Source organism: Lethenteron reissneri, chromosome 11 (genome assembly GCF_015708825.2).
Source record: "Lethenteron reissneri isolate LAM-NWPU_2019-01 chromosome 11, ASM1570882v1, whole genome shotgun sequence".
NCBI classification, from domain to species: Eukaryota; Metazoa; Chordata; class Hyperoartia; order Petromyzontiformes; family Petromyzontidae; genus Lethenteron; species Lethenteron reissneri.
This window is the reverse complement of record NC_083789.1, coordinates 6,993,176-7,005,479: the sequence shown is the minus strand read 5'-3', so window position 1 is coordinate 7,005,479 and position 12,304 is coordinate 6,993,176. Positions and strand designations below refer to the sequence as shown.

The 12,304-nt window shown below is 50.2% G+C and overlaps 1 protein-coding gene across 1 annotated transcript; it reads left to right on the top strand.

Annotated features, from left to right (window-relative positions):
• Positions 1 to 1,944: 1,944 nt before the first annotated feature.
• LOC133341189 (galectin-8-like) lies at positions 1,945 to 10,597 on the top strand. The gene is made up of 7 exons (XM_061549643.1): positions 1,945 to 1,974; positions 5,780 to 5,862; positions 6,773 to 6,983; positions 8,378 to 8,506; positions 9,127 to 9,215; positions 9,359 to 9,539; positions 9,948 to 10,597. The coding sequence occupies exons 1-7, from the start codon at positions 1,945 to 1,947 to the stop codon at positions 10,080 to 10,082; spliced, it is 858 nt and encodes a 285-aa protein (XP_061405627.1). The 3' UTR covers positions 10,083 to 10,597.
• The last annotated feature ends 1,707 nt before the right edge of the window (positions 10,598 to 12,304 follow it).

Below are 12,304 nucleotides of genomic sequence, written 5' to 3'. Positions count from 1 at the left end.
CGGGCAGGTCACCGGCATTTGTTCAAGCAAGCGTGACTGCTGAAGAGCCACTGAATGTCGAAACAGGTCCCAAAGTTGGCTCGCATCGCTGCTGCTCAGATGCACTCCCAGAAGGCCGTGCAGTCGATGGGATGTGTTAATAATTTGTTTTCTTTTTCATGAATTATTTTTTTTTATGCGGAGAGACAGATACGGGGTAAAGGTTAAGATATTTGTTTTTATTAACATTCTCCAGAACGAATGTTGAGTTCGTGTTTATTATACGGTACTGTATTCAATTCACGTGTGGGGTTTCCACGCCAATTATTAATTACAACCACCACCTGAAGGAGTCGCATTACAACTGGAAATGGCGCGGACAGAAATGTCCCATGCAGACCTCGCTTTGCGCGGCCCCGTAGTACGCTGATTCGATGAGCGTTCACATATCCAGGGACGTATATTGGAGCGTTAAGCGAGGCCTGCCTGTAAGTGTATTCTGCCGCTTCCTCCAGCAGAGAGAGACATTTCCCAACACTCTCTCCGTGGGCCACGGGCTCAGAGGAAAACAAGAACATTATTTTACTAATAGGGGGTTTCCCCTTTTTTCTGGCAACAAAACTGACACCTTTTGCAAGGAATCATGCTTACATTAACCACAATACTTGCAGTCAAATGCAAACAAAAAACAATACTCTGATAATTTATGCATTGTCTTTGAAACTGATTGGTCCACACCAGAGACAGCTTTCTTTAGAGCCTAGTCTCATATGAGACAATGCATAAATTATCATAGTATTGTTTTTTGTTTGCATTTGACTGCAAGTATTGTGGTTAATGTAAGCATGATTCCTTGCAAAAGGTGTCAGTTTTGTTGCCAGAAAAAAGGGGAAAACCCCTATTAGTATATTTTGGTACTGGCAAAGGAGGCCCCATGATGAAACATGATTTTACTTGTGGGATGACAACACGTGGATTGTACCAACATCTGTAAATCGCCAACGATCGGTGAACGATGCCATAACGTTCACTTCACGTGATCCACCTTTAATGATATCCAGGTGCTACTAAACTGGCATCGCGAAAATATTCGCCACTTCTATTGGTAACTGAAGTGCTGAGCCTACGACCCGAGGCCTCTCCCGCCCACCGCAGGTCCAAGGAGGGCGATGGAGAGCTGTCCCACGCTCCTCTTGAGACCCTGAACACGAGGAGATGTCACTTGTTTACGCTTACCAGAGAAAATACGTTGAATGAATATTGTAACATTTTAAATGCACCCACCCCCCACACACTCTTGGGGAGTTTTTTGTTAGCTCTCCCTCTGTTGACACCCCGACTCTCGCATGCTTACGAAATCTACACACCGTCCAACGACTAATCAACCTCGTTACACGCTGCACGGGCCTGCTGATTGCTTAACAATAGGGTCCACGTGACCTTAGGAAGCGCTGATTTTAAGAGCGCGCACGCTTGCGGCATACACACGAACACAAAGACAAAGATCCCCCGTATAGCCTTAACACACTGTAGGGGCAAGTGCTGTTAACGAGCACCTGTGAAGGCCAGCATGGCACACGAGGGGGTGGGTGGCCAGCACCACGCCCGACCGCCTTTGTCTCCCCAGTAGCAATGTTTTACACATCGCACCAGGTACTAATTTGAGGCTGAGTCGACCTAGGGGATGCCCAGGATCGGTTCAGATAATCGTCACTTGGTGTTGGCCGTTTCGTAGAGCAGCGCGCTAACCGTTGCATCACCGCTCCTCGTGAACACGATATACGTACACACAAATATAGAGACAATATGAGAGGTGGTGGGAGTTGAGGGATGGGAGGGGGGAGGGCGCGGGGTATAAAAGCAGGGAATCTGGTTCAACAGGAGGAATAGTTGACCACCCCCCACCACCCACCAGCAACCAAGAGCAGCCAACCACGTGTTCAGGAGGAACATTGTTGGATCATGATGGAGGCACTCAGAAGCGTGGTGAACCCGGTGAGATCATCTTCCCCGGTGTCTATCTGTACACATGCACACATATAAACAAGACAAAGAGCCCCCGTATAGCCTCGACATAATTTTGGGGCAAGTGTTGTTTGCAAACACGAGACTACCATACACACATCTCGATACACATCACGTGGACTTGCACACCATGCGTGCATTTGTTCTAAGCAAGCACTTGTTAAAGCCGTGACGGCACACGATGGTGGTGAACGCCACGTCCAGCCGTCTTTGTCTCTCCAATAACGGATGTGTGTGTCCACCGCATATAATGCTCGCTTAAGGCTGAGCCGACCTTCAGGGAAGCCCAGGTATATTTCTAGATAACGTGCCACTAATGTTAGCCGTGCTCCGGAATCGAACTTGGATGACCGCAGTTTGTGTGTGAATATTTGCACAACTACAAAGATAAAGAATGTCCTTGTAGCCTGTTTTGAGACTTTTGGGGCAAGTGCTGTTTGTGAGTAGCACCTATCAAGGCCGGGACACGAGGGGGTGGGTGGCCAGCAACACGCCCGACCGCCTTTGTCTCCCCATTGGCCGTGTTTTATATACCGCACCAGGTACTCGTTTGAGGCTGAATCTACCAAGGGAGAGGCCCGGGGCCGGTTTAAATAAACATCATTGGTGTTGGTGGTCGTGAGCGGGAATTTAACTCGGATGGCCGAGTTCGCAGTGCTAACCACTACTCTACCACTCACCACGCACTACAACAACAACAATTCGTCATGAAGTGGCGGTGACTTTACTAAGGCGCTTGTGCCAGGCTAGGTGCACTTTAAGGCTACGTGGAGTGTCGAACGCCGGCTGGCAGGAGGTTACGGGACAGACCCAGGTGCCATGGGTTGACTGAAATGGCTGGCCGATGCACCACCTGTGCCTCCCCCTCCCCCCATTGTGCCAACGTGCTGTGTTGTTGTGAGCGTCGCTCCTCTGCCCTCTTGTTGCTGGAGGGCGACTGCCTCCAACTGCCGAGTATCAGCAGCAGCAGCAGCGTCCTTCACGAGCCTCCTTCATAGAGGGCGCACCGCTGGTAGCAGTCCTTGGCAAGTCCACTCGGCTCGGCATCCTCTCGTACCACATCCCTTCTCTCTAGCCCGTGCCGCGACCGTTCACGCGATACACTGCCCCACGACAGACACGCCGCACGACACGCGGACTTCGATTCTAGGAAGTGAATCTGTGCTTGAGTCGTCTTTAGAACCCGGGTTAAAGGTGCAGCCTCGTAATTGCCTTCTCACGCCACGGCTGTCGGAGAGGGGCGTTTGGCTAACTGGTCCATGCGGACCACACGTCCTCATAATGCAACTTTTAATAATATTTGCATTTACTTGGTCGTAATACTGTTTGATAATTTGAAGGGTTTGTTTAACACGTAAGCTGGCGCCACCAATATTATTCATAATAAAGGTTGTTGGGTTCGATCGCGTAAAGTATAAATGCGTCGTAACCCCTCCACCACCCGACACGGCCAGTAAGGTTTGTCACGTAAACAACGCGCCAATTAGTTTACTATTTCATCCCAGCGGTGTGTTGGGGAGTAAATCCACAACGATTATCATTTGAGTCGTACGACGTTTCGCTGGTGATTACATCCAGGTTGCCAGAATAGGATGTGTTGACCTGTAGTCAATAGCTACTAACCCGTATAACTAATCGGATAACAATAAAAAAAAACAACTGTACTTATTGGTTTATTTGGTAAAGTCACGCAGGTTTAAAATAAATCACGACGTTTCGGGCGCAACACAAGCGTCCATCATCAGGTGGCAAAGCATGGTCTGCTGCTGAGGCAGACTGTTTTGAAAGGTTTGAAAATGGGTGTAGCCCAAGGGTCATAAAGAAGTGAGCTACATCCATTTCAAACCTTTTTAAAACAGTCTGCCTCTGCAGCAAACCATGCTTTTCCACCTGATGACGGACGCTTGTGTTGCGCCCGAAACGTCGTGATTTATTTTATTTTTCTACCTACGCGACTTTACCGAAAGAACCAAAGAGTATGGATTCCTACAGTCACGAAAGCTTCAAATTACAAAGAAGCTGGTTGGGTATTCCCGCGAGAGCCTCGTGATACATTCTGTTTGCCAGCAAAGAGCTGTCGGGGTCAAGGGAGGGATGAGTTCTCGATTGCAAGGGCGACCTGGGTGACCAGCCTGCTGCCAGTAGGCGGCGATGGTTGCTGCTTAGGTCTCATCTCTATTGAGTACAGAAATCCCTCGATTTACGAACTTTCGTTTTACGAATTTCCGCCGTTAACAAAAACTACATTTCACCGCGGCACGAGATCGTCAAACAAGAAGGTACCCCGGGAGGCTGCGACACGGCATCCCCCGACAGTGCTGATGTAACGCATCCCCCCCCCCCCTTCCAGTCATTCCAACATTCGGATATTTTGAGTTTCCCCGAAAAGGTTATTTATTATTATTACATTTTCTTATTCTTTGGGTCGGTAAAGTCACGTAGATGGGTTCAAAGAAAATGACAAAACTACGACGTTTCGATCGCAACACGCGCGGTCGTCATCATTATTTTGTTCTTTTCTTGGAACCTAATCTACGTGGCTTTACCGAAAGACCCAAAGAATATGAATTCCTGCAGTCACGAAAGCTTTAAGTCACTATTAATCAATCGTTTTAATATTTATGTCCTTTATTATTATGTTCGCATTGTGAAATGTGATTTATAGGTGTGTGTTCTTTTAGGTAAGGAGTAGAGATGGAATGACTGTCCGAAACCCATCTCTAATTTTCGGTCTTAAGGGGGTAACGCCGTTCTGATTTGCGAAATTTCGTTTGACGAGCGTCTGTTGAAGAACGCATCCCTTTCCCAAATCTAGGAATGCCATCACTGTAACTTGCAAATTTTGCAAATGCCGACCCTCACGCCGGCGACGCGTGATGGCCAACTCCTGAGAGCGACGTCGGGGGATGTTTAACGTCCACTTTGAAGCAGATGGCGCTTGGTATGATAACGGTCGATAAGTCCCCCTTGTTGGCATTATTCGGGGTGGCCGCTGTATTCGAACCGTGACCCTCTGCAACACGAGGGAGAACGTGCATGCTGTCTGTTAGGCCGCGTCACGGGAATCGCTGCCGAACGAACCCTCAAAATATACCGGAGGAATCCGATAAGCTATACAGCTCTTTTTCACAGATGTCCAGTTGGAGGCGGGTTGGAAAGTTACAACAAACAATACAAAACACGATAGAAGTGCAACGTATAGGAGAGGTAAGCAAATCACTAAACAATTAAAATTTAACTTTCTAATTCTTGGTTCTTTCGGTAAAGTCACGTAAAAGGGAAAAATTAAATAATAAAAATAAAACAATAAAATACGTGACTTTACCGAAAGAACCAAGAATATGAATCCCTGCAGTCACGAAAGTTTTAAATCGAAATTTTACTTTCTAATTTACCAGGTAAAGCCCACTAGCTTTTCCGAAGTGATCTGTCCACAAATGATTGCTGAACGAAGTGGCTTGTGTGAATGTATAGCAGTCAAATCATTTAACCGCATGTTTCTAAATGCGGGGGGGGGGGGGGGAAACAAGAAGACCTGGATAAAAAATGCACGCGATCACGGGGAGGGACGTGCAAACCCAAAATGTACAGGTGTCAGGGTTGGGTTCGAACCCCTGACCCTCCTGCACAGCAGGCGAGGAAGACAACGTCACGCCACCGTGGCGACCATTGCCGTGTTCGTCTCCCTACGCCATCCACCCGCCACGCTCACCCCGATCTCACACCGCGTCCCACACTGACTCACCTGTCTCGCCCGTGCCCACCCCCCACGCAGACCCTGCCCTACTCTCTACCGGTTCGTCTGCACCCCGGCCACGTGGTCTACATCGAGGGCCGCGTGCCTAAAGACTCGGAAGGGTTCGTCTCATCGCAAATTAAATTATGATCACAATCGAGTTTTCACTACAACCACGAAGGCTACGATATTATAGGTGTTAGGCGAGTGCTAGTGGCCTGGGTAGTTGGGTGTGAGGCTGGTATGCGTATTTTGAACTTCTTCTACACCGTACAGAGTCAGCCGTGCTAATTGGAGGTGCAGAGTTTCTAGTGGCTGGGTAGTTGGGGTTTGAGCTCGTGATAGTGGTTGGGTTAGTACTAGTGGCTGGCTGGCTAGTTGAGTGTTGGGAGACCACGTGTTCTGTTCGCCAGCTGCCTGCTCTCGTCGGCAGTCTTGGTGCTTGCTCTCCGCGTCGGTGGCTCGTCCAATAAAAACGTCTCAAAGTGGAATTTGCACGCGGGTTTTACATCGATTCGTGATTCCCCTTCCCACAGAAAAGTACACGTACCCCGCTCGGGGCAGCGAGCTCAATCTCCCCCTTCCTCTAAACTAAAGAGCACAGCTTTTGGGACTTGTGTCCACGGAGTTTCTGTACCCCCCCCCCCCCCGTTTCCCCTTCTATATTGCGATTTGTGCTCTGTATCGGGCTCCTGTTGAAATATAATGCATTGATTGGTAATGTAAACTCTGTCGATGGGGTTTATTTTCGTCCCCCCACTATAAAAGTGTTTAAATTTCGATTTAAAGCTTTCGTGACTGCAGGGATTCATCTTCTTGGTTCTTTCGGTAAAGTCACGTAGAAGGGAAATAGTAAAATAATAAAAATAAAACATAATAAAATAAAACGTCGTGAGATTTATTTAATTATGTTTTATATTTATTATTTCCCTTCTATGTGACTTTACCGAAAGAACCAAGAATATAACATTGTCACATGCTCCCAATTTCCCCTCCACCCCGGCGCTTCCCTTCACGCCGCTCCCCCTCCAGGTTCACGGTGAACCTCTGCGGCAGGAACGCCGTCGCGCTGCGGGCGGACCTCCGCTTCGACGCCAAGCCGCTCGCCGGCTCCCGGTGTCAACTCGCCCTCAACGCCAAAATAAACGCCGCCTGGGGCCAGGAGGAGCAGCGTGCAGGGCTGCCGCTGTTCCGCGAGGTCGACTTTCAACTGTCCATCTCCATCAAGGAGGAGGGGTACCAGGTGAGCGAATCGTTATTTTTTGAGAGGTATTTTATTTACCAGAGTAGAGCATGCCTGATTGTGTGTGAACTTATTTTGCACTGTACGTAGCCAACCATGCTGATTGGAGGTGTGGGGGAAGGATAACAAGTTAAACACAAACAGTTCGAAAGAAATTCGTTTTCAATTTAGATTTAAAAGTGCGCGGTTTCCAGTGGCTTCTTCAAATCGGAAGGAAGAGCGTTCCAGACGGCCACAGAAGCGCATCTGAAAGTGCGCGATGCAGTTGACCGTCTTTGTTAGATGGCTGAGACAAAAGCCGCTGCGAGGCTGACCGGAGATCACGTGATGGTTTATGCTCCTTGATAAGATCGGCAAGGTATGATGATGATAATTGTGGACTAAAGATTAAATATTAATCCGTGAAATTGATGCGTTCGACGCACAAGCTGCCGTGTATAATCGGGGCTTAAATTGACACCCGGATGATTTCCCGGGTCGCCGATGAGCTGGAGGAGGTGGGAATGCCGCCACCTACTGAGAGTTTTTGTTTGAAGTTGAGCCCGGCTGGGCCAGGGATGGGACATGGCACCACCCCAGAGCAACCGGACAGCGCACGGACTTAAATATTTCTTGAACTGTCGTTTTAATAACAATTACATATATTTGATTACTCACAATATGTATTCAATTAAAAATAATTTAAATCACTTTTTTTCTTAAATATATTATAAAAAATTCCCATACTATCTGGATGCGCTTGTTGCTGACAAATTCCATGCCGCAGCCTCAGCTCTGGCCGTGTGTGCGGGGAGCGGTGGCACTGGTTAAGCGAACAAGGCGACCCGCCGAGTTCCATTCCCGCTCACGGCCAACACCAGGTGACGATTATCTGAACTGGTCCTGGGTCTTCCGTAGGTTGACTCGGCCTTAAATGAGGACCTGGTACAGACGTGTCAATATCAACACTTGGCGGAGACCTAAGGTGGCCGGGCGTGGTGCTGGCCACCCACCCACCCCCTCGTGTGCCGTGTCGGCCTTCATAGGTGTCACTCGCTAACAGCAGCTTCTTATTGGTTCTTTCGGTAAAGTCACATAGAATGGAAATAATAAAATAATAAAAATAAAACATTATAAAATAATTATTCCCGACAGACCTGTTCTTCACTTGAGGACGGCTGCTTGCATTGTGGCCGAAACGTCGTGAGAATTATTTTATGATGTTTAAATTTTTTTATTTCATTATTTCCATTCTACGTGACTTTACCGAAAGAACCAAGAAGATGAATCCCTGCAGTCACGAAAGCTTTAAATCGAAATGTAACAGCAGCCTGTTAAGGCTATGGCCGGTGTTCAGGGGTGGGAATCTGTGTCGTCCTTGACCTTTGCTTACAGCGTGTGTGCGGCGTGTGCAGGTGATGTGCAACGATAGCTCTGTGGTGCACTTTGCCCACCGCTTCGAGCTGCACTGGGTGGACCGCCTCGTGCTGCACCCCACCGCCTACATCTTCAAGCTGAGAATCCTCGCGCCCCTCGGCACCAACGTACGCGGCGGCACCACCGTGTGGCGTCCGTTCGTAGATTCCTCCACCCACCATCGGCAGCGGCGCACGCACACACACACTGCTTGTGGCCTTAGAAGGAAGTGTGTGTTTAATAGGCGGCACCTCTGGCAGTGGCCCTAAGTCGTGGGCCCCCCCCCCCCCCATCTTCACATGCTGTGAAGAATTTCCCATTGCCCAAATCGTTGCCTATTACTATACACTTTTTCTTCTCGGGTCAAAGTGTTTGAAGAATGCGAGTTTTTGTTATGCGGCTGTACGTCACTGGAGGGGACCCTGTGGCTGGTCCGTGGGCTGTGTCGGCCTGCGGCTTTATTTTGCATGTCTGCACAACCACATGAGGCCCGCCGATTTGGAAAGGTGTGCACCTTAGCGGCACCAATTGGGTACGAGAGGGCAATCCATTCATAGGTAGCCAGTGTTAAACGAAGCCACTTCGTGTCCTACCCCCTCGGCTACAGCTGATGTGCACCTCCTAACTTAACTACCCTCAACCCCCCCCCCCCCAAACATGTCTTGAGTGTCTTAATGTCGCCCTCCCTTCCTGCTTGCAAAATGATGGCTGCCTGCCCATCCCATCCCACCCCCCCTGTTTCACAAAGACCATCAAGTATGGATCCGATATCGTTGGAGGTCTTTTCCCGGGGAAGACCATCGTTATCGACGGCTGCGTGCCCCCGAAGGCGAAAAGGTAGATTTTCTTTTTTAACCAGGCGCCCTGCGGCACGTTGCAGCCCATGCAGACGGACAGCCCCCACCTCTCCCCCCTCCCACCTTCCGATTGAGAGTCGCGCGCCCGTCCCCAGCTCTCTCAGCGACTTCTCCTCTCGCCAGGTTCGCGCTCAACCTGCTGCAGTGCAGAACGGGCAACGTCGCACTGCAGGTGAACCCGCGCTTTGACGACGAGGAAGAAGGCGAGGTGGTGGTGAGAAACGCGCGCATCAACGGCAGGTGGGGTGAGGAGGAGCGCTTCTCTCGGGTGGCCTTCCCGTTCGCTCAAGGGCAGGCCTTCTTGGTGAGTTGTGCGGCTGTCCAGAGCACAGGCGGTGCAACTGCACAATCCAAAGTCGGGGGGCCCAGGCGTCGGGTCGGGGTGTGAAATGGTGGCAAAGTTTGGACAGTTGGACAGGGAAACGCCCCCAACCTCCCCCCCCCCCCCGCTGCCCAATTTACTTAGACTGCACTGTCGTCGCGAGAATCCATTTGTAAATTCCGAACGGCCATTCTGACAACAAAAATGTGAATATTTCTTTTAGGACTTGTCACCAAAAAAAACCTACAAGTCGCCTTCACGTTTTTTGCGCGCTGTCCCCCCACCCCCACATCGCCGAGATTGCTTTTAATTGACACGTCGATGCCTGTGACTTGCCGCGACCTGCGCTGTGTGCGTGCTCCAGTGCGTGCGTGTGCTCTCTGCCTGCAGCTAGAGGTGATCTGCGAGGAGGCCTACTTTGTGGTCAAGGTCAACCACGCCGTGGTCTTCACGTTCTCTCATCGCATTAAAGCCCTGGCGAGCATCACATGCTTCTTCGTCTACGGGGACGTGTCTGTCCACTAGGGCTCGCGGTGCCAATCTGCCCTGACCACCCATCCCTCCCCGAACCTCCAACTCCACCCTGGCCACCCATCCCACCCCGAACCTCCAACTCCACCCTGACCACCCATCCCTCCCCTCACATCAAACTCCACCCTGGTCTCCCATCCCTCTTTCCAGAGCAGATTCCGTTGTATGCCACGGGCTCGCGTGAGGTTGGATTGCAGAGCTCGTGCTATGAATGGAGCTCTTGGCGTGTATGAATATTTTTTTTGAGGCTGGTATTCGGCGATAAGCCGATTTGATTGAAGATCGCACTTGATTTTATTTCTCTCTCGTCTCGTCTGCTACTGCTACCACGATGGGCATTGGAGAAGTCTTATTTTCTACTGCTATTGTCAACAACAAAGTCGTTATTGTACGTCTCCTAACTTTTTCTCGATTATTGTTGTTACTATTAGGCATGACCACAAGCATCTCATCGGCAGTTTGTGTCATCTCTGCTGCCACTGATCATTACTGCATCCACCGCTGCTCGGGTTTCCTGTTTCCTGCCCCCCCCCCCGCTACTGCTCATCGGTCATTCATAAATCCATGTGATGTGAACCCGTCTCCTGGTGCCTCGGCTTCAATCAGGGGCCACTGGTGCAGTCTCCCACTCGTTTCTCCGGTACCGCTGCTGCAACGGTCGCTGCTTATCCAGAGCAGACTTCCACCTCCCCGTTAATAGAAAGCCTGCCCGGACAGTTCTGCCTCTCGGCCCCCCACTGCAGGGCAGCCACCTTTGTAGCAGGACAGAGACCCCCTTGAGCCCTCGCGTCTCTACCCCCTTGCACAGCTTGGAACTGGGAACGCCATTTTGCCCACGTGAGTTTTCTCGCCATCCCTCGTACAAGCGTGAAAGTAAATCTCGTCCGTCCAACTAATCGCCAACGACCTTGTGACCTCCGCAAATGAAATGCAAGGAAAAATTATGAGGGGGGGGGGGGTGGAGAAACGAAAGTGACCAGAGGGTTGGGATTTGCCTCCCTAAAATGTGGCTCTAATTGTGTGTCTAGCCTGGCGCGCGATTGCAAATAAAAAAAAATATTAATACAATTTTGGAGAGACTGGCAGTGGCACAGAACTGTGAACCAGGCTGACGGTGGGAGGGGGGGGATAAAAAACACGTGACGGTAAATGAATGAATGAGACGAGTCGTGAACCAAATGGTGGCCGCCACCCATCGCTGACAACATCGATTCGCTGGGGACGTGAATCATTGAAGCCGGGGGAGCTTCTTTTCGTTCTATTTTTGGCCGCATTCCGCTTCCTCTGCCAGCGATATTCGATAAGAAATTGAGTAACCCCTGGTTACCCGCCAAGAGTTATTAGGATTCGGCTCCAAACGGAACTTTATCTCGATGGGCCCAGCCGTTGGCCATGGCTGACCGATGTCCAGCCACGCACCCACAGCTTCACCATTTCCCCGCCATCGGAAACCAAAGTAGCACAGACGATGTCTGCAAATGAGGCCGGGCAGTGAGGAGGGAAATGTATGGTTACGGCCACAGAACGTTCCAGTGGGTTGACGACATCGTTCCTCGTGTCGTGTCCCGATTCCAACCCGCTCAAGCTTTTGTGAAAATCTGGAATGTGTCCCTTTTCCCCCAATCTAAAATGTTCTGACCGCACGATCGAGTCTTGATGCCCCCCGCCTCCCCCCAAAGGGCGCGGCTGGTCCAATGAAAAGTAACGAAAAATAATCCTCGCCATCAACAGTTGTGATGCTCTATGGCGAGGGGGGTAGAGTCACGGATACCCGGTCATCTAATGGGGAAAAATACAAATGAACGGGAAAGGGAAGACGGCAGAGAAAGCGTGTGAATTAAGAGGAAATGTATTGCTAAAATGGGACCAAAGATGCTGCATAAGGGCACGGTAATAGACCAGGTGTCAATAACCAATTTTTTTCGGGTTCTCTAAACTCAAAATTTCCACAATGCATTTGAGTACGAGGCGGGTGGTCTTTAACGTCACGAAGCGGTCAAAGAGCCGCGTGCACGTTGCCGGCCGCTGTAGGATCGGGCAATGTTGGCGGTTACTGCAGAGGATGCATTGCAAGGGCAATGCAGAGATTGTGAGACGCCACCCGGGACGAGGCGACATAGACTGAGAGGCGAGATGAGCGGGAAGGAAGGGATGCCGGGATGGAAGTCCCCCCAAGGCAGACGAGAGGGCACTGCTCAAGATGAGCAGCAGGGAGA